Source organism: Sciurus carolinensis, chromosome 17 (assembly GCF_902686445.1).
Source record: "Sciurus carolinensis chromosome 17, mSciCar1.2, whole genome shotgun sequence".
NCBI classification, from domain to species: domain Eukaryota; kingdom Metazoa; phylum Chordata; class Mammalia; order Rodentia; family Sciuridae; genus Sciurus; species Sciurus carolinensis.
This window is the reverse complement of record NC_062229.1, coordinates 26,747,699-26,771,530: the sequence shown is the minus strand read 5'-3', so window position 1 is coordinate 26,771,530 and position 23,832 is coordinate 26,747,699. Positions and strand designations below refer to the sequence as shown.

General features: G+C 35.8%; 1 protein-coding gene and 1 non-coding gene across 2 annotated transcripts in view; both read right to left on the bottom strand.

The window, feature by feature from the left end:
• Positions 1-23,832, bottom strand: part of Ano10 (anoctamin 10) — a 192,703-nt gene that overhangs the window by 132,093 nt on the left and 36,778 nt on the right. The window contains exons 10-11 of the mRNA XM_047532217.1: positions 13,412-13,603; positions 6,119-6,247 (exon numbers count right to left, since the gene is read on the bottom strand). Of these exons, the coding sequence (XP_047388173.1) occupies positions 6,119-6,247; positions 13,412-13,603 (321 nt within the window). The remainder of the gene's footprint in view (positions 1-6,118; positions 6,248-13,411; positions 13,604-23,832) is intronic.
• Positions 22,938-23,015, bottom strand: LOC124969656 (small nucleolar RNA SNORD45). Its single transcript, XR_007106023.1, has one exon. It is a non-coding gene; the product is annotated as a small nucleolar RNA SNORD45 (small nucleolar RNA).

Below are 23,832 nucleotides of genomic sequence, written 5' to 3'. Positions count from 1 at the left end.
GGAAACAACCAAGATTATCGACAGGAATAAATGAAACTAAAGTAGGAAGAAAAAATAAAACCACACAATTCCATTCAAATGTACCCTAATCCAAACATCAAAACCCTTAATTACCTTCCCAGAAACTCAACATGTGCTCAACAGAGGGACGTAGTGACCAGATGAATGATTTGGTTGGCTGTGGGTTCCTTCCTAAGTTTTAAACTGTATTCTCAAGAGTTTAACCAAACCCCTCAACTGTGTAAAGAGTCCTCTATGAGAACAGAATTTTTTTCCTAAAAAAAAAAAAAAAAAAAAAAAGTGACAATTACAGCTAACAAATATTGAATACTCAATCTTGACAGGCACTGTAGTAAATACACTGTATGAATTTATTAATTTCATCCTCATAACAATGCAGGAAGCGTACACTGAAATCATTCAAAGACACAGAGAGCTAGCCAATGTGTAGTCAGAATTTGAACCCAGAGTCCTTGTTCTTAACTACCGTGCCATACCACCTAACATCCTTCAGTTGATCTTATAAATATGTTAATATTTTGCCTAAGAATTTTCTTCATATACTTCCCAAAAGTTCAACATCAAAGTCTTCAATTATAAATCTGAAATTAATTCTTAAATGTCTGCTACTAAGTTTAATACATGTGCACTGGAAAAAAACTACAAATGACTCATTCATTCATTAAGCAATTACTTAATCACTTGAAAACAAAGAGTTAAAAAATAATTCAATAAACATGTCTCAGTTCCTGAGTATTTGCTGTGTGCTGGTCTTTGCCCAGGCTCTCAGGAAGATCAGAGTCTGGAAGAGGAGACTTATGAATGCTCCAGTTTTTGGTAAATGCTAACAGTGACTTGTGAGAAGGGCTCTTGGATGTCCAAGGATGGAATGGAAACCAGAGGAGGTGAAAAGGAAAAGGAAACTGCATTCCACTGAGGTATGTCTTCTGAAAGCCATGCACCATAGCAAAGGAGAAATATGATCAGAATTTCATTTGGGAATAATAACTTCTAGATGAGAAACAGTGCATGGGGCAAAGGAGGGACAGCATGAGGGTCAGGTGGCTAGTGAGGTTTTGGCATGAGACTCTAGGCAAGAACCACTGAACTGTATCATGTGCTATGTGAATTACACTCAGTAATAAAATAATAAAAAGAATTATACTTGCAAATCCATTTAAAAAAAACAAGTCTAGGTGAGAAATGGTGAGCACCTGAACTCAACCCATGCCATTGATGATTGGTGAGAGAAGCCAAATATTACAAAGTCGAAATGGGCAAGACTTGATTAGTGGATAGGTAGAAGGGAGAGGTGGACTGAGGTGTGGGAGCAAGACTGATAAGAGAGACACATAGTCATGTCACAGGAGGGGAGAAGGGAGGGAGACTAACATATAAACAACAAACAAAACCAAGGCAGCATTATTATGGAAATGTATCCAGGAGCCAATGGAGACATAGGAGCTAATCACTAAAAGATCAATCCACTAATAATGATGGCACTATTAACTGCTATCAGTTTTCCAGTTCCTCTTCTGAATCAAACTTGTACCTGTCACTTCTCACTCAGACTACCAACATCCCCATTATACATCTGAGGAGAGGGAGGTGCACAGAGATTAGAGGGAAAGTTGAGATTCTGGTTTAGCTATACACTAACTCTGACACCCCCAGCTGCTTCTCTGCTGTGACACTGCCTGCCTAACAAATGATGATGACAATGATAATAAGACAACTGGAGTGTCAGTCTGCACTGCTGCGCCAAGGCGGAACAGCCACTCACATCCCCTGTGCTTCAACCGGGTACTCAGCTCTGCATTTCACATACACGACCTCACACTCACCCTGTAAGAGTGGTAGCAGGACCTGCTCAATGCCATACACTTGTGATTAGAATATGCCTGGGTCACTTCTGCTCTTCAGAGCATTCATGCAGGAGAAGCTGCACTAACCTCAGTCTACCAGCCAAAGAATTGGGCTCATAAGACAAGGCAGTGGCACTAAGAGACAGGGCAGGAACAGATGCCACATCTGTGTAGTTTTAAATGTCTATATGCAAATATAAGCAATCTCTCTTTTGCCTGTCTCTCTTTCCTCATCCCTTCCTCCTTTCCTCCTTCCTTTTGCCCACCTTCTCTCTCCAGAGAGGGAGAATATACATGACAAAAATGATGCAAATTAATAAATCTTGATATAGGGTATATAGGGATTATCTGCATTGTCTTGCAATTTTTCTTTAAGTCTGAAACTAGGAAAATAACCCTGTGAGGGCATTAAAAAAAAAAAAAAAAAAAAGAGGGCTCAGTTCATCCTCAGAAAATACCTTTAGTCATTATAAACAGATGAGAATCAACTGTTTCTAACCAGCACTGTGGAGCAGGGGTGAGGAGGTGGGGTGACCCAGACTGTCATTAAGTATTGTTTTTTAAAACTACAATTAAACATGCAAGGTACAGACAGGCTTGTTGATAACCTGGTCCTAAACATTATGTAACTTCTGGAGTAAATAGTTTACTCATTTTCACCTTAGGAAAACAACAGCTTTTAGTAGGTAAATTGATAGCACTTAGTATTTCTAACTGGTACAGTGTGCCAAGCTTAGAATTAAAAGAAAACTGTAAATTCATTTCATATTAAAATATTATCTAAGATTTGATGTTTGTAAGATTTTAGGTCATTTCTATTTTTTAAAAAATTGGGGTTTTTATACAATTCCTCATTTAAAGCATTGATCCTTCGCTTGAAATTACATCAAAGAAGTACACTAAACTAAATTTGTTTTAAAAGTGAGGAGCATTACTTCTTAAGGGAAATTATTTGAGTACTGATTTGATCTTGTGGGCTAAACCTTATGACATTGCTAGTATTTGCTTATTTTCTACCCAGAAAAATGGCATATTCATATATTTTCATATTATACATTGGTCAGCTAATTCTCCAGTCTAGAATAACTGTCTTAACTATTTTACAAATAAAAGTAGAATTCAGGTACCATTAACTCTCAAAGGCAACACTAGATGGCAGTAAATACACAAAAGCCGTGACAGGACAGTTAGCAAGTAGTAATGACCATTTTATCCTTTACTCAATTTCATGCTGCATCAAATCAAGCTCTTAAAAAAACCAAAGAATTAAAAACCTCACTAACAATTTGCAGTTAGCTGGCTTAGAAAATGTGAGCCAAAAAAGCTATTGAAACTATCATCAATTCATCCAATTTTAAATTAAATTAAATATCAACTTTCTAAAATTATTGCATTTTCTAAGACTTCTTTGCTTTGTTAACAAATTCTAACCCTATAATTATATTTCAATGCTAATTAATTTGGAGAAAATTTTTAACTAAACCTGCTTTTTCCATCAAGATGTTAAAAATACATATATAAGACTTTACTTCAAATATATATTTAGAGTTTATTTATTATGGCTTTTTTAGAATTACTGAAATCTACTCATTTAGAGGCCATGAATAAATTATGAAAGTACAGCATGCTGTTAATATGCTACAAGGAAAACATTCTTTTAAAACCGAATAAATACTAGATTCTAGAAAAAATAAGAAAAAAATAAATTTTTATTTTAAAGTTAAAAATTTAAGATTTTACCTTCCTTACTTGAAAAGATACTTTCAGGTTTAAGAGAAAAATCTTACAAATATAAATAAATATGTTAATTTGACCCACTGATAGTTTTTTAATTTAAATTTTTTGTTCTAATTAGTTGTACATGACAGTAGAATGCATTTATACATTTTGATAGATCATACATAAATGGAGTGTAATCTCTCATTTTTCTGATTATATATATATTGTAAGACCACATTGGTCATGCAGTCATACATGTACATGAAGTAATCATGTCTGTTTTACTCCACTATCATTCCTTCCTCCATACCCTCTTCCCCTCCCTTCACTCCCTTCTACCTAACATAAAGTAACTCTATTCTTCCCTATCCCCCTCCTTATTATGAATTAACATCTGCATATCAGAGAAAACATTCAGTCTTCGGTTTCTTAAATTTGTCTTATTTCACTTAGCATGATATTCTCTAACTCCATCTAATAACCAGCAAATGTCAGAATTTCATTCTTCTTTAAAGCTGAGTAATATTCCATTGTATGTATATACCAGATAAGTTTGATAAACTTTTTTTTTCTTTCCAGCTTTATTGAGGTACAAATAAAAATAGTATGTATTTAAGGGTACAACATATATTGTGAAATGACTATCACAATTAAGCTAATTAACATGTTCATCAGCTCACACAGTTACCTTATAACAATGTGAATCATAATTTCAGCATGATTTTATAAGCTTACATGGTAACAAACCAAAAACTTATTTTTCCTTATTTGTACATGTTCCACTTTTTGGATTCATTACAAGACCAGATGGCGTTCATCTGAGGTCTCAGTAACACGAGAATAAAATTAGCTAACTTACTAATTCTTTGGTTACTTCTAACACCTTCTCTAGGGTTAGTTTTGTACTTACACACAAAATGCTCAATTTATAAACCAAAGGGAGGGTAATCTCAAATGTAGGCAAGTCAGTGAAGTAACAGGAAATGGCCAGCAAATCTTCCAGAGTAAGAGAGAACCAGGTCCTGGGTACCTGATTAAGGTATCACTAAATACAAAAGAAAGCAGCAGCCTGATCAATGGTATGTACAAGAAGGAAGATGGCTAGTCAGAAATCGGGAGGAAGAGAAGACAAAATCAAGAGGTGGGCTATATCATCTGGCCCTGCTCAGAAGCTGACGATGGATACCAAGACCCGCCTCAAGACAGAACTCTGGGGCAGGGGTGGCTTTCAGGTTTCCGTGTCCCTCAGGACTATTACGCTTTCCCTGTCCAGGTGCATCATTCACCATGAAATTATTTAATAACCAATTCCATCTGGACTTTAACACTGATTATTATGGTCACTAGAAAAGTATCTCCTTATTGGAAATCAGCTACCTGACATTCTGATAGGCCTCTTATGCATCTTAATAGTTTTCAGTTTATGCAATCCCAAAAGGCTAATTAATCCTGGATATATTGGCAAGGGCAAGTTTCTAGATATGAAAAGTTATAGGCCACATCCTAAATCAAGAAGTCCAGGCAGCTGGTTTCTCCCTCTCCAAGGAACCTCTGTCTTATTCTCTCATTTCTGCAGGTAATAAATTAGTCTTGCAAATAGCTCTCCAAAATCCTATTCAACTCACAAAATTCAAAACCAACTTCCTTTTATCTGACAGGGCCAATCTCTTTCCCCTCCTACACACTGCTGTCTAAAATCATTCTCCAAATGCATATTCTGCATATAGCATCTATCATGAGCACCCATTCCTAGGAAATATAATAAAAGAGCAAAAAGGGCAAAGCAGAATACATTTCACTAGCCAATTCCAGAAATGTACATGTACATAATTTCATTTCTTCTGGTCCGCTCTGAGCCCTAAGGCCTTGGGGACATGGAACACCACTCTATAGTAAATCTAAATCCTGCTTTAATAAATTTCTACAACTGTTCAATTTTTTAAATTTCAAAAAATGAAAGGTTATGGTATTCTTTTTGATAATTATAATCACTAGCAATAAAAAAATTCCTGGAAATTCTATTTACTTTGATTAGTGTTTAATTTTCAAGGTGCTGTAGTAATCCATATTCTAAAACATGAACAAAGGAAAAACTGAAAAGTACAGAGACAGCCTACCTGTACTTTGTATGTTAAATTATGTATTATTCCACAAATTGCATGTGGAGTTTTATACCTGTGGCAAATGAGACATAAATCATTATTAAGAAGCATTTCTTAGGATTTTCCTAAGAAAACAGAAGTGACATTTCCCTAGAATTTTATTCCAAAGAGAATTTATCCTCTCAGCACTGGACAGGCCAGCACAATAGCAAGAAAAGTCACTTCTTATTTGCATCCTGATGGTCTGGGCAGTAACCATAGATACACAGGCTGAATCATCATGTCCTCCATTTGAACTGTTTTGCCTTCTTACCAGTAAATGCATGATACTAAATTGTCACTCATGGTCAATAGGGATAGCACTGCTTTAGAACAAACAACAGAGACATCTATTGATATGGATGCTATTTCAAATAATAAATTTTCACTTACTTCCACTGCTACTACAATCAAAATGAGGTCCGTTTTTGACTCTGGAAAGACTGCATTCACTTGGGGTGACATTCCAATCAGAGCACAATTAGTGACCACAGATATGACACTCATTGTTTCAAAAGCCAGCTAAAAAAAGAAAGAAGAATGTAAAATTGCAATGACCATTTTCTTATTTCCTTATCCTTTTTTTCATATTATCTAAAAATCAAGGAAAAAGTCTTTCCCCACATTCTGTGCATTTCAAGTACATTTTAAACTTTCTCTGACATGTTATGATTTTTCTTTAGCTTAAAAAAGCTATACTGTTAGAAGGTATTTTAGATACTTTTGGCTTGAATATCCCGAAGCAGTATGTTCTACCTTCTCAACTGGAGGCGACCAGGGACCTGAATTTGGAATACATCCAATACACTGTCAAAGCTATTCAATTCTACTCATATTTAAGAGGACTCTAAAGAAGGGCCACTAGAGAGAACGTTTCACATTCAATCCAGGTAATACTTGAAACAATTTATTTTGGGAAACTCGCTTCCTACTTTGACAGATCATGCACCATATTCAGTTCAGCTGTAACCAACACCAATTCTAAACAGTGATCCCTTCTAGACCACCTACAGAACATTAGCTCTGTTGAGACCTACTCATTAGTCTCATCTTTGATCCTATAAAGGAGACCTTGGTGCATCCTTCCAGATATGGATGGAACTGTGCTGGCGATATAACCCATCATGTAGAATGCCTGCCTAGCATGCTGGAGACCCAGGTTCGAGTCCCCAGCACTGTTAGACTGCGCGCAAATAACAAACAGATATGGATGCTTGAAGAGTCATAGCTGTGGCTCTTTCTCTCTTTTTAACATAAAGCTCTGGTGATCACTACTTGATAACCACTTATTCCAAGAAATACAAAGTTTTGATTTCTATTATATCTGTACTTGTATTGTATCTTCTAAAGGTAATTTGTATATGAAAAAGTTACTTCTATATGTTAATTTGTGAGTTATTATATCTTATTACTTTTAGTAATTTTGATTCTCTGGGTTTTCCAAATCATATAATCCAATGATCACATCATCTCCAAACAGTTTTATCTCTCTCTTCTTGATTTTTATACTTATAATTCCTTTTCTTGTCTAATTAGGTTGAGCAGTAATTCTAGAACCATACTGAACACTAGAAGTGATCATGAACACTCTCTCTATTAACAAACCATGTGGTTTTGTTTTTCACTGTGTATTTAATATCTTTAAGTAAAGGTGATCTGTATTTTTACATTTCATTAACTTATATTTTATTGAGATATCTGTAAATTCACATACCATGGTAAACAATAACACAAAGAGATTCTATGTGTCTTTACCTAGTTTGCACACTATAGTGCAACACCATAAATAAGATATCAACACTGATACATCCACGGATCTTCCTGTTTCTAGTTTTACCTGCACTCATTTGTGTGCACATGTAGGTTCAAACAATTGTAACAAGTTTCATTTCATTTTTCCGCCACCACAGTCAAGACACCAAACATTTCAGCACCTCAGAGTTCTGTTGTTACCCTTGTATGATTAACTAATCTTTCACAGTCACTAAGCCGCTCTTTGTTTCTAAAATTTTGTCCTTCAGAAAATGCTATGTATTTGAAGTTATATATTATGCAACCTCTTTTTTCATTCACTGTAACTGCCTGGATATTCATCCGAATTGTTCCCTGTAGCAAGTTTGTTCCTTTTTATTGCACAGTGGCATTCTAGGGTATGAAGAACATTTGGTCTGATTCACTTTTGAGCTATTACAAATAAAGCTGCTATAAATATTTCTGTGCAGATTTTTATACGAACATAATTTAACTTTTCTCTGAGATAAATGTCCAAAGGTAGAATCAAGGGGTTTATAAGGCAGTTGCATGGTTAGTCTGATAAACAGCCAAGCTATTTTCCAAAGTGGTGTGTCATTTATATTAAATATTCTGCATACCAGAACCTTGCCAGTTCTGGTATTGTTACCTCATTTATTCCAGCCACTCTGATAGGTGGGCAGTAGTATCTCCTTGTGGTTTTGGTTTGTATTTCCCTGAATAATGTGCAACATCTTTTTATGTGCTTATTTGCTATTAGCATGTCCTCTTTGGAAAAATGCCTGTGTATGTTTGTCCTTTCCAAACCAGACTATTTTCACTAATGAGTTTAGAGAGTTCTTTATACATTATAGATAGTAGTTCTTTATCAGATATGTAGTTTGCAAATACTTTCCCTCAGTCTGTTCACCTTCTTCACATGGGCTTCACTGAGAAATTTCCAAAATTATCATTAAATTCAACGTATAAATTTGTCCCTCTTTTGAATTGTACTTTTGGTTTTACATCTAAGAACTTTTTTCCTTCTTCTAGAACCAAAAGATTATATCCATTTTTTCCTAAAGGTTTTACAGGTTTACATTTTTCATTTAAGTACATGATCCAGGGGCTGGGGATATAGCTCAGTTGGTAGCACAAGGCAAGCACTTGCAAGTACAAGGCCCTGGGTTCAATCCCCAGCAACACACACACAAAAAAGTACATGATCCATTTCATGATTATTTTTGTATAAAATATGTCCAATTAATCTGGTACTGAATTACTGTGGCAATTTTGTCAAAAACCACTTGGGCAAACTGGTGTGGTCTATTTCTGAGTTCTTAACCCCAATCTTCTGTGTCTTTCCCTCTGCTAATACTACGTTGTCTTGATTACTTATTACTTGATTACTTGATTATGTAATAAGACTTGATATTGGGTAGCCAGGTAGCACGTATTGTCCTAACACTTGATTTTTCTCTCTAAAGATTGTTTTAGATATCCAGGTACTTGTGCTACCCATATAAATTTTAGAATAAGCTGTATATGTCTATAAAATCCTTACTGAGATTTTGACAGTTATTACATTAAATCTATAGGTCAACTTGGGGAAAAATGATATCATTACTCTGTTGAGTCTTCTAATGCATGAACATAAGTTTCTCCATTTACTCAGGTCTTCTTTGATGTCTCTCCTCAGAATTTCATAATTATCAGCATTCAGACCCTGAACATGTTAAGTGTATATCTTCATATTCTTTGAAGCAATTACAAGTGTCACTGTTCTAAAATTTCTTCACATTTCATCATTATTATATAGAAATGTGACTGATTTCTATGTATCAATCCTGAAACCCTACCCAACTCCCTTAGTAGCTGAGAGTTCTGCAGACTCTTTGGAACTTTCTATGTAGACAATCACATTATATGCAACTTGAGAATATCTTATTTCTTCCTTTTCATTTAGTATGTCTTTTATTCTTTTTCTTGGTTATTTACACTAAACTTCAGTACTTATGCATAATAAAAGTAATGAGAGTAGACATGCTTGCATTCTTCTCAGTATTAGAAAGAAAGCATTCATTGTTTCACCACTGAGTATAATATGAACTTCAGGATTTTTAATAGATGTTCTCTATAAAGTTGAATATCCCTACTTTTCTTTGAATAAGTGTTGGATTTTTGTCAAATGCTTCATCTGCACTGATTGGTATAATCATATGATTTTCTTCTTTAGGTTATTATGGTGGATTATATCTATTGGTTTTCAAATATGAAAGCAGGTTTCATCCCTGGACTAAATCCCCCTTGAAATTGTATATAATTCTAGTAATACATTGTCAAATTGGATTAACTAGTAAGTTTTAAGATGTTTTGTGTATATATTCATGAGAGATTTTTTAAAACTCTGGTTTTGCTATTGAATTGATACTAAATTCATAAAATGAATTGGGAGATCTTTTTTTCCTCCTCTGTTTTCTGTAAAATTAGTGTTAATTCTTCTTTAAATAGTAGAATTCACCAGTGAAATTATCTGAGCCAGGACACTGATTTGGGGGGAATGTGTAATTACAAATTCAATTCCTTCATAGTAATAGGGCTGCTCAAATGCTCTATTTCATATCAGATGAGTTGTGGAAGTTTGTACTTTTTTGAAAGAATTGGTTCATTTCACCCAAGCTGTCAAGTTTGTATTTAGATCTGCCCACAGAATTCCCTTATTACACTTGTGATGACTGTAGGAGCTACAGTGACATCCTCTTTCATTTTTATATTGTTATTTGTCTTTTCTCTTTTTCGATCTTGCTAGATGTCTGCCAACTGAATTTATCTTTTTGAAGAACCAGATCTTTGTTTCACTTTTCTATTATTTTTGCTTTGACCTTCACCGATTTGTACCCTTCTCTTTATTATTTCCTTTTTCTGCTTGCTTTGAGTTTATTTTCCTTTTCAGTTTCTGGAACAGGAAGTGAGATTATTTACCTGAATTTCTTCCAGCACATGCATTCAATGCTATAAATTTCTGTCAGCACTGCATTACCTGTGCCTCACAAATTTTGATACACAGTTCTTGCATTTTTATTTAGCTTAATGTATCTTTTGATTTCCCATGAATCTTCCTCTGACCCATGGCTATTCTGAAACGTGTTGTTTTGTTTTCAGGAATTTAGAGATTTTGCTGTTATCTTTCTGTTACTGAATTTTAGTTTGGTTACAATGTAACCATACCTTGTATGATTTTGTATGATTTCAATTCTGTTCTATGTCCAAAGAGATGGACTATCTTATTGAATGTTCTGAATGCACTGGAAAAAAATATGTATTCTACTGTTGTTGATTAGAATGTACCATAATGTCAATTAGATACTGTTATTTGATGGAATTAACAAATTCTTTGTATTGTTGTTGATTTTGTATTTAGTTGTTCTATCAATTGTTGAGGAAGGAATGTGAAATCTTGAACTATAACTGTGGATTTATCTAATTCTCCTTTCTGGTCAGATTTTTTGTTCACTTTGTTTGGTACATACATACTAAGACTGCTGTTATCTTCCTGAAAATCTGACCCTGTTACCATCACAGAATATTCCTCTCTGGTAATGTTTTGCTCAGAAGTCTACTTTCTCAGATACTAATATGGCCACTCTAGTTTTTGTAGACCAATACCTCCATATATATTTTTTATATATTTTTTTCTTTCCTTTTACTTTCAATCCATGTATATCACTGTTTGAACTGAGTTTCTGATAGACTATATATATATTCTGATAGACTATATGTGTGTGTGTATATATATATGTATACACACATATGTATTTTTCTTTAATTGGTATCTTTAGATCATTTACAGTTTAAATAATTATTAATGTTAGGACTTAAGCTAGTCATTTCTTCATTTTCTGTTTGTTCCTATTTTTTAATTTCTGTTTTTCTTTTTCTTGCCTTATTGAGGTTTACTTAAATATTTTTCAGAATTTCATTTTGATTTCCCCCAAATGTATTGAGTATGTCTTTTGTATAAATTTTTAGTGGTTGCTCTAGAAATATAATATATATACAAAACTTATATTCTACTTGTCCCATCACTTACCAGTTTGAGTGAAGCATGGAGACCTTACCTCTTTTATTATCCCTTATCCATAACATATTTCTCTTACTATTTTCTCTACATATATTTTGAATTATTAGTATTATAACTTTTGCTTCAAACATCAAACAAAACTAAGAAAGCTGAAGAGGAGAAGAAAAGTCTACTGTGTTCACTTGTATTTTTGGTTGTTATACTTTTCTTTGTAATGTTCCAGATTCCTTCTTTTACCATCTCCTTAGTTTAGAGAACTTTCTTTCGCCATTCTTTTAGGAAAGGTCTGTTGGCAGGAAATTCTTTTAGTTCTTCATCTGCAAGTATCTTGATTTCTCCTTCATTTCTGAAGGTTATCCTCTCTTGATATAAGATTCTATATTAACAATTTTTTCTTTAAGGACTTGAAACTATCATGCCACTTTCTTCTGGCCTCTGTGGTTTCCAGTGAGAAACTGTCTATTCTAGCTGTTTACCTAAAGGAAAAATGTCATTTTTCTTTTGGTGTTCTTAGTCTTTGTCTTTAGTTCTCATATGCTTAATTTAATGTGTCTTGACACAGATTTCTTTGGACTTACTTACTTTGGTGTTTACACAGCTTCTTCAATCTGTTGTTTTAGGTCTTTAACCAAATTTTAAGTTTATGGTCATTATTTCTTCAAATATTTTTTGGCCCCTCCCTTCATCCTCTCCTGTAACTTCAATGAATGTTACAGTTATACAGGTCACTGAGGCTGTATTTATTCTTATGTATATTTTCTCTGTTGTTTAGATTGTGTAATTTCTTTGGTTCCATCTTTCAGGTCCTAATTCTTTCCTCTATCCCATCTTCCATTCTGCTGTTATACTCATCCACTGAGTCTTCTACCTCTGATACTATATTTGTCACTTATAAAATGTCAATTTGATTCTCTTTCATAGCTTCTCTTTCTTTGCTGGGACAGTCAAATTCTTTTTCATTTGTTTTAGCTGTGTTCATAATTACTTGTTGAAGCATTTTTATCATGGCTGCTTTAAAATCTTTGTCCAGTATATCTAACATTTGTGATATTCATCTCATGTGCTGAACATCCTTTTTCATTCAGTTTGGTATCTTCCTAGTTATCTGTATGATAAGCGATTTTTTAAACATAGAAAACTGGGCATTTTGGGTATTATATGGCTCTGGGTCTTCAAACCCTTTGTTGTAGTTGGTCCTTTTGACACCACTCCAGCAAAGGAAGAGGGGTAATATTTTGTTACTACCAGGTGAAGGTAGCAGTCCAGGTTCCCCAATGGCTACCACCGACAGCTGAAGCAGGAAGTCCTTATGATGACTGAACAGGAAAGTGTGCTCACTAGACCTCCACTGATATCTCCTTTGTGGAGAGAGGTGCAAGTGCCTTGCATTATTCCCACGTAGCCTCCACTGTGCATACGCCATCATGCTTCCTCTGAGTCCATCTAGCAGGGACTACAAAAGCAGCCTCATCACTGCCCCCATAAGTAGAAGCAGAAGTCTAGACTCCCATGTGGTCTGCATTGACACTGCAGCAGGGAGGGCCTCTTGCTACCCCAGGAGATAAAGTCTCAGTTGGCTACTTTCCCTGAGAATTATCAGAATTTTAAATCTGTAAGGGTCCTTACAGATTATATCTTTCATCTTACCTTCCCCACATGCCAAATTTAAAATCAAAAAAAGTGAAGCCAGAGAAAGGAAGTTAAAAGTTAATAACTTTCTAAGGTCATATAGCTATTATGTTGCCGAGTAAGGACTAACCTCTAGTTTTTCTAATCTCTCTTTTAGGAATTGCTTTTTGTTTGCTTGATATGTTTTATGTTTTTTTGTCATAATGCCTCACATTTTAAAAAATAATTTTTCCTCAAATAATTACCTGCCACACACCAATATTGGCTGAAGGTTCTGAGAATGGACGTTTGAAGACTCTGCACATTTTTAAGGCATCTGAATTGACTTCAGTGAAGTTATTTAGCACAGCGAAGGCAGCTGCTAATGGGTAAACACAGGAGAAAAGGCTGACATAACCAAACTGCAGGAATAACTCCAGGTAATCATCGAAGGTACCCTGAATATAAATGACAAGAAAGAGGTATTGTTTTAACGTTAAATAATAGGAATACTATCCAAGGTGATTTTATATTAAATCACTGAAATAAAGAATGGGAAAAAAAATTAGCTGCTCATTTCCTTGTGCCAATTTACTGAATTATTACATTTTTTTTTGTAATGTAACATTTGCAAATAATGGCAAAGCTAAACATGATTGCTCTCTCAACTAAAAAGAAATAATCATGGGGCTGGGGTTGTGGCTGAGTTGGTAGAGGGCTCGCCTAGCATGAGTGAGGCCCTGGGTTTGATCCTCAGCAACACATAAAAAATAAAGATATTGTGTCCACCTACAATTAAAACAAAATATGAAAAAAAAAAAGAAATAATCCATTATTATTGTTAGAGATGGCACCTTCGTATCATGGACACCCCAGAATGTCAGTCCCTGATCTTCCATTAAAAAAATCAATGGCGAACATGCCAGTGAACTTGGTAGAATAATGATCACCAAAAGTTCATCCTTTCATTAAAAAAAAAAAAAAAAAAAAAACAGAAAAATTTCACAGAATCAATGTTTTTATTACTCTGGAATCTAACCCTAGGCTGGCAGCAACCCAGGTGGTATTTAATCAAGAAAAACAGCTGAGTTCTGTGGAATTGTAACTTACTTTACTTAGCTTTATCTCCCACTCCTTGGCTCTACAACAGCCTTGAAACATAACAGCATGCATTCCTAGTATCAGAGGCAACAGAGTGGGAATGGAGAGCTTTGAAAGCCTCCTTCCCAAAGGGAAGTCACTATCTGACCTGGCTAGTGCTGCTGGAGAACACTCCCACTCAAAAGGCTTATTGTTAGTCAATTGTCAAAGTCTCTCCCAGAGCTAAATGCTTCTCCCAGGGGTGATTGTCAAACCTGGTCCCCCTGGGTGGTGGGTGGAACTCTGACAAACAGTAGACTAGCCAGAGAACTCAAAGGCAAAGCAGAGGAATGAGAAGTCAATAGGTGATTTGAAAAGTTCCAACACTTCCCTGGGCCTCTAGAAGACCAAGCACATGCACATGACCATATACATGCTCAGGACTTATGTGAGAAGGCTCTGTGATCTCACCTCTAATTGACCTTGATACTATGCATAAGCAGGAGTTGTAAACTTCCTGGCTAGGCACTGATAGCATGCCCAACACAAAAGCAGAGACCGAACACACTGCTAAGAGCATTCAACTCAACAACTGTAAAGTTCACACTCTTCTCAAATGCCCGTGAAACATGCTCCAAAATAGGTGATATGTTAAGCCATGAAACAATTCTCAATAAATTTAAAATGCTTAAAATCATACAAAGTATCCTCTCTGGAAACTGAAAATCAGTAACAAGGAAATTTCAGAAATTCACAAATATATGAAATTGAGCAACATGTTCAAAAAATGTCAAAGAAAAAAATCACATGAGAAATTAGAAAATACTTTAAGATGAATGAAAATAAAGGTACAATATATCAAAATTTATGGATTGTCACAAAAGCAGTGGTCAATGGTAAATTTAAGACTGAATGCATCTGTTAAAAAAGAAAACTTCTCAAAACTACATAAATTTCCATCAAAACAGGTTTGAAAAAGACAACTAAACTAAATTCAAAGCAAGCAGAAGGAAATAAATAACAAAATAGAATAGGAAACAAGTAGAGAAGATCAATGAAACAAAAAGTTGGTTCTTCGAAAACATTTTTTAAAAGGATGAATGGATGGATAGATGGATAGAAGGAAAGGAGGAAGAAGGAAGAAAGAAAAATCATTATTTAATGTCCAAGAAAAAAAGAGAAGATTCGAATTACTAAAATCAGGAATACAAGAGGGACTATTACTACTGATCTTACAGAAAGAAAAAGGATTATAAGGGAATGTTATGAACAACTGGATACCAAAAGGAAACAGAGCATAAATAAAATGGGCAAACTCCTAGAGTGACATATCTACTAAAAGTGACTCAAGAAGAAACAGAACATCTGAAAGACCTATAGCAAGTAAAGAGATCAAGTTTCTAATTGGAAACTTCCACAAAGAAAAGCCCAAGCCCAGATGGCTTCACTGGTGAACTCTGTAAAATCTAAAGAAGAATTAATAACAGTGTTCAAGATCTCCCAAAAAGAAGACAAAGGAACAATTCCCAAGTTATTCTATGAGGCCTATATTATCCTAGAAACAAAACTAAACAAACACATTGCAAGAAAACTACAAATCAATACCTCTTAAGAACAGAAATGTAAAAGATCTCAACAAAATACTGCCAAGTTGGATCCAATAGCATATCAAAAGTAATTTAAACCATGACTAAGTGAAATTAATCCTAGGAAGTTAGTTCAACATAGGTGTATCAATTAATGTGACCAATCGTATTAATAAAATAAAGTTTAAAAAGACACAGAAAAACAAAATCCAAACTCATTCATAAAACACTCAACAAATGAGTAATAGGAAAATCCCCTCAACTTGATAAGCAATATCTACAAAACACCCACAGTTAACATATTAAAGGTTAGAGACTGAAAGATTCCCAATCAAGGTCAGGAATGGGACAAAGACACCTGTTCTTTTTGATTCAACACTGACCTAGAGGTTCTAACCAGTAAAGTTAGGCAAGAAAAATTAAAAAATAATAAGCTATCCAGAAGAATTAAAAAATTAAAGCTATCTGTATTTGCAGAAAATATAATCTTATACATACAAACTCCTAAAGAATCCACAAAAAATTCTGAGATCTAACAAATTTCTTCAGTAAAGTTGCAGGATAAAGTTGTGATAGACACATAAAAATCAATGATATTTCTATACACCAGCAATGAACAAATTGAAAACAAAGTTAAGAAAATAATTCCAGTTGCAATAGCATTGAAAAGAATAATTTAGCTATAAATGTAGCCAAAGTAGAGTAAGACTTGTGCACTGAAAACTATAAAACATTGTTGAAAGAAACTGAAATATACCTAAAAATGTAAAGACACTTTATATTTACTGAGGTGGAAGACATAATGTCATTGAGATGACAATATTCCTCAAATTGATGTATAGATTGAGTGTAATCCCAATCAAAATTTCAACTGCATTTTTTTACAGAAATGGATAAACTGATCCTAAAATTCAGATGGAATTTCAAGGAACCCAGGATAACCAAAACAATCTTGAAAAAGAGGAACAAAGTTAAAAAAAAATCATAATTCCTGATTTAAAAACCTACCACAAAGCTACAGTATCAAGATGGGTGATACTGGCATAAGGAAAGACAGACAGGTTTAAGGAATATAGCATTAAGAATCCAGAAACAAATGCCTACATTAAAGGTCATATAGTTTTCAACAAGAGTGCCAAGACCATTCAATGGAAAAGAAATGATCTTTTCAATAAATGGAGGTAGGACAACTAGATATCAAAGAACAAATTTGAACCTGACCTCTTCCTCACATCAAACATAAAATTAACTCAAAATGGATCAAAGACCTAAATAGTAAAGGAAAAGCATAAAACTCTTATAAGAAAATCTAGGAGTAGATCTGACTGACCATGGAATTAGATACTGATTTCTTAGATGTAACCCCAAACTCACAGAGCATCAAAAAAGAGATAAACTGGACTTCAAAATTAAAAACATTTGTAGATCAAAGGACATTATTAAGAAGAGGAGGACTAGGAGTATAGCTCAGTGGTAGAATGCTTGCCCAGCATGTGTGAGGCCCTGGGTTTGATCCCCAATATTATAAAAGACCGACAAAAGAAAGAAAGAAAACGAGAAAGTGAAAAGACAACCTACAGAACAGAAGGAAATATTTGCAAATAATATATACAAGAGACTCTGATTCAAAATATGTAAATAATTCTTAAAATAGAACAATAAAAACACAATTCAATCAAAAATGGGCAAAGAATGTGAATAGATACTTCTCCAAAGAAGATATGCAAATGACCAATAAGCTTTCCATCACTAGAACAAAATATCTGAGAAAATAAACTTGGAGGAGAATAGATTATTATTTTTTTTTTATTTTTATTTTTTGGCTCAAGGCTTCAGGATAGAAATATCGTGGTAGAAGGGCATGGTGGAAGAAGACTGCTCTCCTCAAGGCAGTCAGAAAACAGAGAGAGAGAGAGAGAGCCAGGAGCCAGGAACAAGGTGTACCCTTCAAAGGCACCCCTTTTCCAGTGACCCATTTCTTCCAACTAGGCCCACCTCCTAAGGTTTCCACCACCTCCTAACAGCACCATCAGCTGGGGACCAAGCCTTCAATACATGAGCCATTGGGGGACATTACAGGACCAAACTGTAACAGACCCAGAATACTGATTAGCAGCTGCCAAAGGCTGGGGAAAGAAGGACTGATGATGGACAAGGAATGATGAAATGTTCTGGAGTGACAAGGGGTGACAAGAGCACAGACTTGTGAACTTACTACGAACTATTAAATTGCACACTTTACAAAAGTGAATTTTATAGTAGGTAAATTACATTTCAATTTAAAGAGTCAAAATACCACTGATGGTAACAGGAAACGTGGCCCAGAGTCATCCTAACAGAAGTAGTAGAACCATCAAAAAGGCCAAAGAAAGGATACATTACTGGCTTCATTAGCAGCAGAAAATGGGGATACCATGGAAGCATGAAGAAATCCCCCCAAAACCATGTTTTAAAACCTTTCTGAATGTTGACCATCTTTAGTAATAAGAGAAATGCAAATCAAAACTACACTAAGATTCCATCTCACCCCAATTAGAATGGCGATTATCAAGAATACAAGCAACAATAGGTGTTGGAGAGCATGTGGGGAAAAAGGTACACTCATACATTGCTGGTGGGGCTGCAAATTAGTGCAGCCACTCTGGAAAGCAGTGTGGAGATTCCTTAGAAAACTTGGAATGGACCCACCATTTGACCCAGCTATCCCACTCCTCGGCCTATACCCACAGGACTTAAAATCAGCATACTACAGAGATACAGCCACATCAATGTTCATAGCAGCTCAATTCACAATAGCTAGATTGTGGAACCAAACTAGATGTCCTTCAATTGATGAATAGATAAAGAAATAGATAAAGAAACTGTGGTGTGTATATATATATATACAATGGAATATTACTCAGCTATAAAGAATAAAATCATGGCATTTGCAGGCAAATGGATGAAATTGGAGAATATCATGTTAAGTGAGATAAGCCAATCTCAAAAATCCAAAAGACGAATGATCTCACTGATAAGTGGATGATGACACGTAATGGGGGGTGGGAGGGGGGCAAGAATGGAGGAAGGAGGGACTGTATAGAGGGAAAAGAGGGGTTGGGGGTGGGGGGAAGGGAAAAATAGCAGAATGAATCAAACACTATTACCCTATGTAAATGTATGATTACGCAAATGGTATGCTGTTAATCCATGTACAAACAGAAACAACATGCATCCCATTTGTTTACAATAAAAATAAATTTTAAAAAAATTAAAAAAAAAAAACCTTTCTGCACAAGAGAAGTAAAGAGTACGAGGTGAGTCAGTGTGATCTTTAGTAAATGCAGAAAGGAGCATTCACTGAAGTGGGACTCCTAGGAATGGTAACTCTTACCTCAGTCACCACATCTTGACAGTGCCGCGCAAGTGCCTCACCAGAGGCTAAGGGCTCACAATACCTCACATGTCCTGACCTGGGAGAAGCTAGACACTGTCTCACAGGGCACAGTGATCAAGGTTTAGAGCCAGCCGGCATGACACCTGAAGCCATGCCCACACCTTACACCAGTGGTTTTCCAACTTCTGGCATCCTCAGGCCTTAGGATCATGAAGCACACACACCATGAAAACTCCAGTTTAAGAGAAATACTCATCACAATGTTGCCAAGCAATAATGGAAAAAAGGAATATTGAGTAATACATTTAAAATGAATACAGATAATAATTACCGCTGTTTATCTCCTACTCAGTCTTTCACCAAGATATACATGTTAGGATCAGTACAGACAGCTTTAGTGTAAGTTGGATTCTACTTTGAGACAGTTTCTTTTCTTACTTTAAACTTCACTTACATAGAAAATCCTAAACACAATTGTGGGGAGTGAGAACAGAGGAAGTGCTTCTTTGAAATGCTCTAGATATTGGACCAAATAGCCCAGGGATTCTTGGTCTCAGTGGCTGTTTTCAAAGTTCAGCAGAGAGTAGCACCAAACACATGCACCTCAGAGCTGGCAAGTCGAATGTTCAGATTGGGGCTCAGTGGGGAGCAGTTTCTAAACTGCTTACTGGTTGCATTTGGCTCTAGAAAATATTTCCTTATGTTGTGTTGCAGCATCAATATGTGGTTTTTAAATATACCCAGGAAAATAACATCAATTTACTTCCTTGGAGAGTGAAGAAATCACAAATTGGGAAAGAGTAAAAATTTTAGCAATCAAGTCATTTTTACCATAGTTCAGTCTTAAGAAATCCTAATGTCCTATGCTCAGCATTCAAAATTGCACTGTTTCAGCTTGTAAAGGTCAGGCCTTTGCAAGGATGTGCAGACAGTGTCTCTCAGAAGCTCCTGGGCCGTCTTTCAGAGTCACACACAGCCTCGGGCATTATTAGCATACAGAGCCCCTCTCCAGCACAGCAGTGCGCATTCTATTCTGTATTTCAATCCCACCAGGGATTCTGATTGATCATAGCACATGTTATCAGTATTTTTAAACTTCTGAGTGCTTTTGAAACAATAAATTTAGCAAACCAGGGATATAACCCAACATCAAGAAGGAAAAAAAATACACATTGAACAAAGTAAAAACACACACATAAAATAAGAATACATTAACTAAGGTTCTCTCTCCCCTATTAGCTGGAAAGTTAGCAATGACCAACTAAGACAATTCCAAGAACTTATGTGCAAACTTAAGAACAAAATAGTTTTTAAGAATACTATGATATGCCAGTGAAAGTCATAACCAATTTTACATATCTACTTTATTAAGTGCATGAAGACAAAGTTAAAGGTTTGAGGTGACCCACCCCACTTGCTCCTTACATCGTCTCGTAGTTCCCTACACAGAGTTTACTCATTTAGTACAGACTTGAGTGGTAAAGAAAGAAAGCACAGACCGAAGGCCACAAGGGCAGAGACCACAGGGTCTGGGCTGGTCTTTTCCCAAAATTGCTCCTTATAATTAAGTACTATATTGAATGCCTGCTAAATGCTCTACGTTTGAAACAGGGTTTCCATAATGAATTCAAGTGACTGCAAAAAGTATGAGCTGATGGTTTAAAAGCCTCAAATAAAATATTAGCATACTTGACCATAGCAATGTATATAAAAAAATATCAAACAAATAGTTAATCATTTAAATTTGAACATGTTGTTCCCTTAGGAAATGTATTAATGTAAATAAAAACACTAATAAGTTAAGGAAATAATATAACAACCACAACAGAAGCAACAACAACAAAAAACCCTTGATAAAGTTTAACATTGTTCATGATTTTAAAAAATTTTAGAAAATAAGCAATAGAAAACATTTTTAAATTGATAAAAGTTATACCCCAGAAACATGAAACAAATATAACACCCGATGGTGAGAGGACAAAAAAATCAGGAACAAGAAAAAGATTCCTGCCAGGTGTGGTGGTTCACGCCTATAATCCCGTCAACTCCAGAGGCTGAGGCAAGAGGATCACAAGTTCAAAGCCAGCCTCAGCAAAAGCAAGGTGCTAAGCAACTCAGTGAGATCCTGTCTCTAAATAAAATACAAAACAGGGCTGGAGGTGTGGTTCAGTGCCACTGAGTTCACTCCCTAGTACAAAAAAATATATAAAAGAAAAAGATTCCTGTTATAATTACTTCTATCCTAATTACAATGAACACAAGAATAAGCTTAAGAGATAATAAAAAGAATAAAATCTGAAGAAAGAAAGAAAATAGACATTATTTATAGCTGGAATAACTGCCTATGTAAAAAAATCCAACTAATTCCATAGAAAAGGAAATACTAGAAAGAATAGGAACATTCAGCAAACATGCTAGGTAAAAGACTCAAAACTCAACAGCATTCCCATTTGCTAAAATGATTAGAAAATGCATTTTTAAAGAGACAACATGTATAAACAACAGGGAAGTCTCAAAGTATCTACCTAAGGATAACTCTTATGAAATGAAAAAGAACCCTTACAATCTGCCAGCAAGTTAACTAAGTGATAAAGCACAGTGGCCCCACCAAAGGGACAAGGTCAGAGCCTCCTGACTGGTGCAACAACATTGTACCTCCAACATCATTCGCAGTGGCCTCATGAGGAAATGGACAGCGAATTCACAAAAGTCAAGAATGAGGGAGGGGAGACTATTCTGGATCTGCAGTTTTCAAACTCTGTGGCTTAAACTCTTAAAAGTTATTGAGGATGTTAAGTACATTCTAAGTACATTCTCATGTGAATTTTATCTAGTGAATCATATTGAAATTAAAACTCAGAAATTTAATTTTTTCAATAATTCATTAAAATAATGACATTAATAAAAATAAACTATCTTTAGAAAAATACACTTCCCCCCCAAAAACTGTTTAAGTGCAAAAAGGGATATTCATTTACATTTTTGGCAAACCTCTCTAATGTCTGGTTTAAGAGAAGGCAGCTCACTCACTGTGTGGCAACTGTTGTTGCATTATGAAAATCCAGCCTTCCATGGCTAGGTAGTTGTTGGATAAGAACTAGTAGTTCCAAGAAAAGGGTGACAGTGGACAGTGAAGACCCAAGAAGCTACACAGCCCTAGTCCTGAGCTGGTGGAGCCGGGGATCATCCTTGGTGGACACATGACAGAGGATTTCTTTTTCCACTTTGTTCTGTCCTGCATTTGCCAACTTTTCTACAGTAAGTGAGCAAGTATTACTTTTACCATAATGTTCTCAAAAATTTCAGCCAAACTGCTTTTTCCCAAAGCTTGACAACATTATCTTAGACTCATGCAGGCAGTCAGGATGAAATCACAGAACATGTAATTCTAAATTCTCTGACTTCAGTGAGGAGCAAAATGCACCACAAGGGAAGGATAAGTTCACTGGAAACAATCACCTAGAACAAATGCGCCCCAAAGCATTTCAACTCTCCAAATATGTGGAGACAGTTGAAAAAACAAATATCCAATGCTGCTCCGGTGGAGAGAGTAAACCGGGAACTTGTGGGAGACCAGGAGGACCCTGCAGACAAGCTGAGAGGAGCCCTGTGAGCCCAGCGCTCACCTGCAGCCCCAGGACCTGCCAAGGAGATTAATACACCAGTTCTCACTTCACAGTAGATTCTCTGTGCTGTGCAACAGAAAGACTCTGAACTCACCAAATGAGCTTCAGCTCTCTACTTTTCTTCCAAATCTCAGTGTAATTCTAGAACTTAGGTGCTATTACACATAAACAGTACATTCAGGTAATACGAGCCTCACTCACCTTGCTTCATAAAGGCATTGTCACTTACAAGTGTACTCAGATGCCACAAGACCTGTCATATTAGCAGTGTCACCTTATTGCATACAGTTTTCAGAGGAGTAAGAACTGCACACGGACAAGGGCTATGTTGTTTGGATTATTGTATACCACTCACTGAGCCAGAGAAAAGAGGAGAAAGTTCTCTGGAGAAACTGAACTTGGTTTAGGCACTTTTAGAGGGTGATGTCATTTACCCAATTTCAGAGAAAAAGAAGAGCTGAAAGCAGATTCTAACATTATAGGAGGAGAATTGGGACATTGTTAACAATACTATGGAGATTTATCTCAAGAAATTGTGATGGACAAGGAAAGAGACAGGACAAAGCACATAAGAGGTGAGGGGTTTGCTTAGTTTAAAATAGGAAAGCTGCTTAGGGTTGGGACAGGCAGAAAGGGGAAGGAAGAGGGAGAGCCAGGAGCAGCTGGTGAGGATCTGGGAAAAAACAGCCTCTCCGGACAGAGCGGGTAGAACGATGAGCATGGGGGATGTACTGCTGGGTTAGTTTCTGGAAGAGAGTGGAGGAAGAAAACAAATCTGCCCCCCCCCCCCAAAAAAGGTATTCCCTGCACAAGCAAGGGAAATATCCTGACATAATGTGACTTAACTTAGGCTGTTTTTTAAAAAAATATTTTTATTAGTTGTTGATGAACCTTTATTTATTTATATGTGGTGCCAAGAATCAAACCCAGTGCCTCACACATGCCAGACAAGCGCTCTACCACTGAGCCACGACTCCAGTCCTAGGTTGGGTTTTAACCCACAAAGGACTAGCACTCAG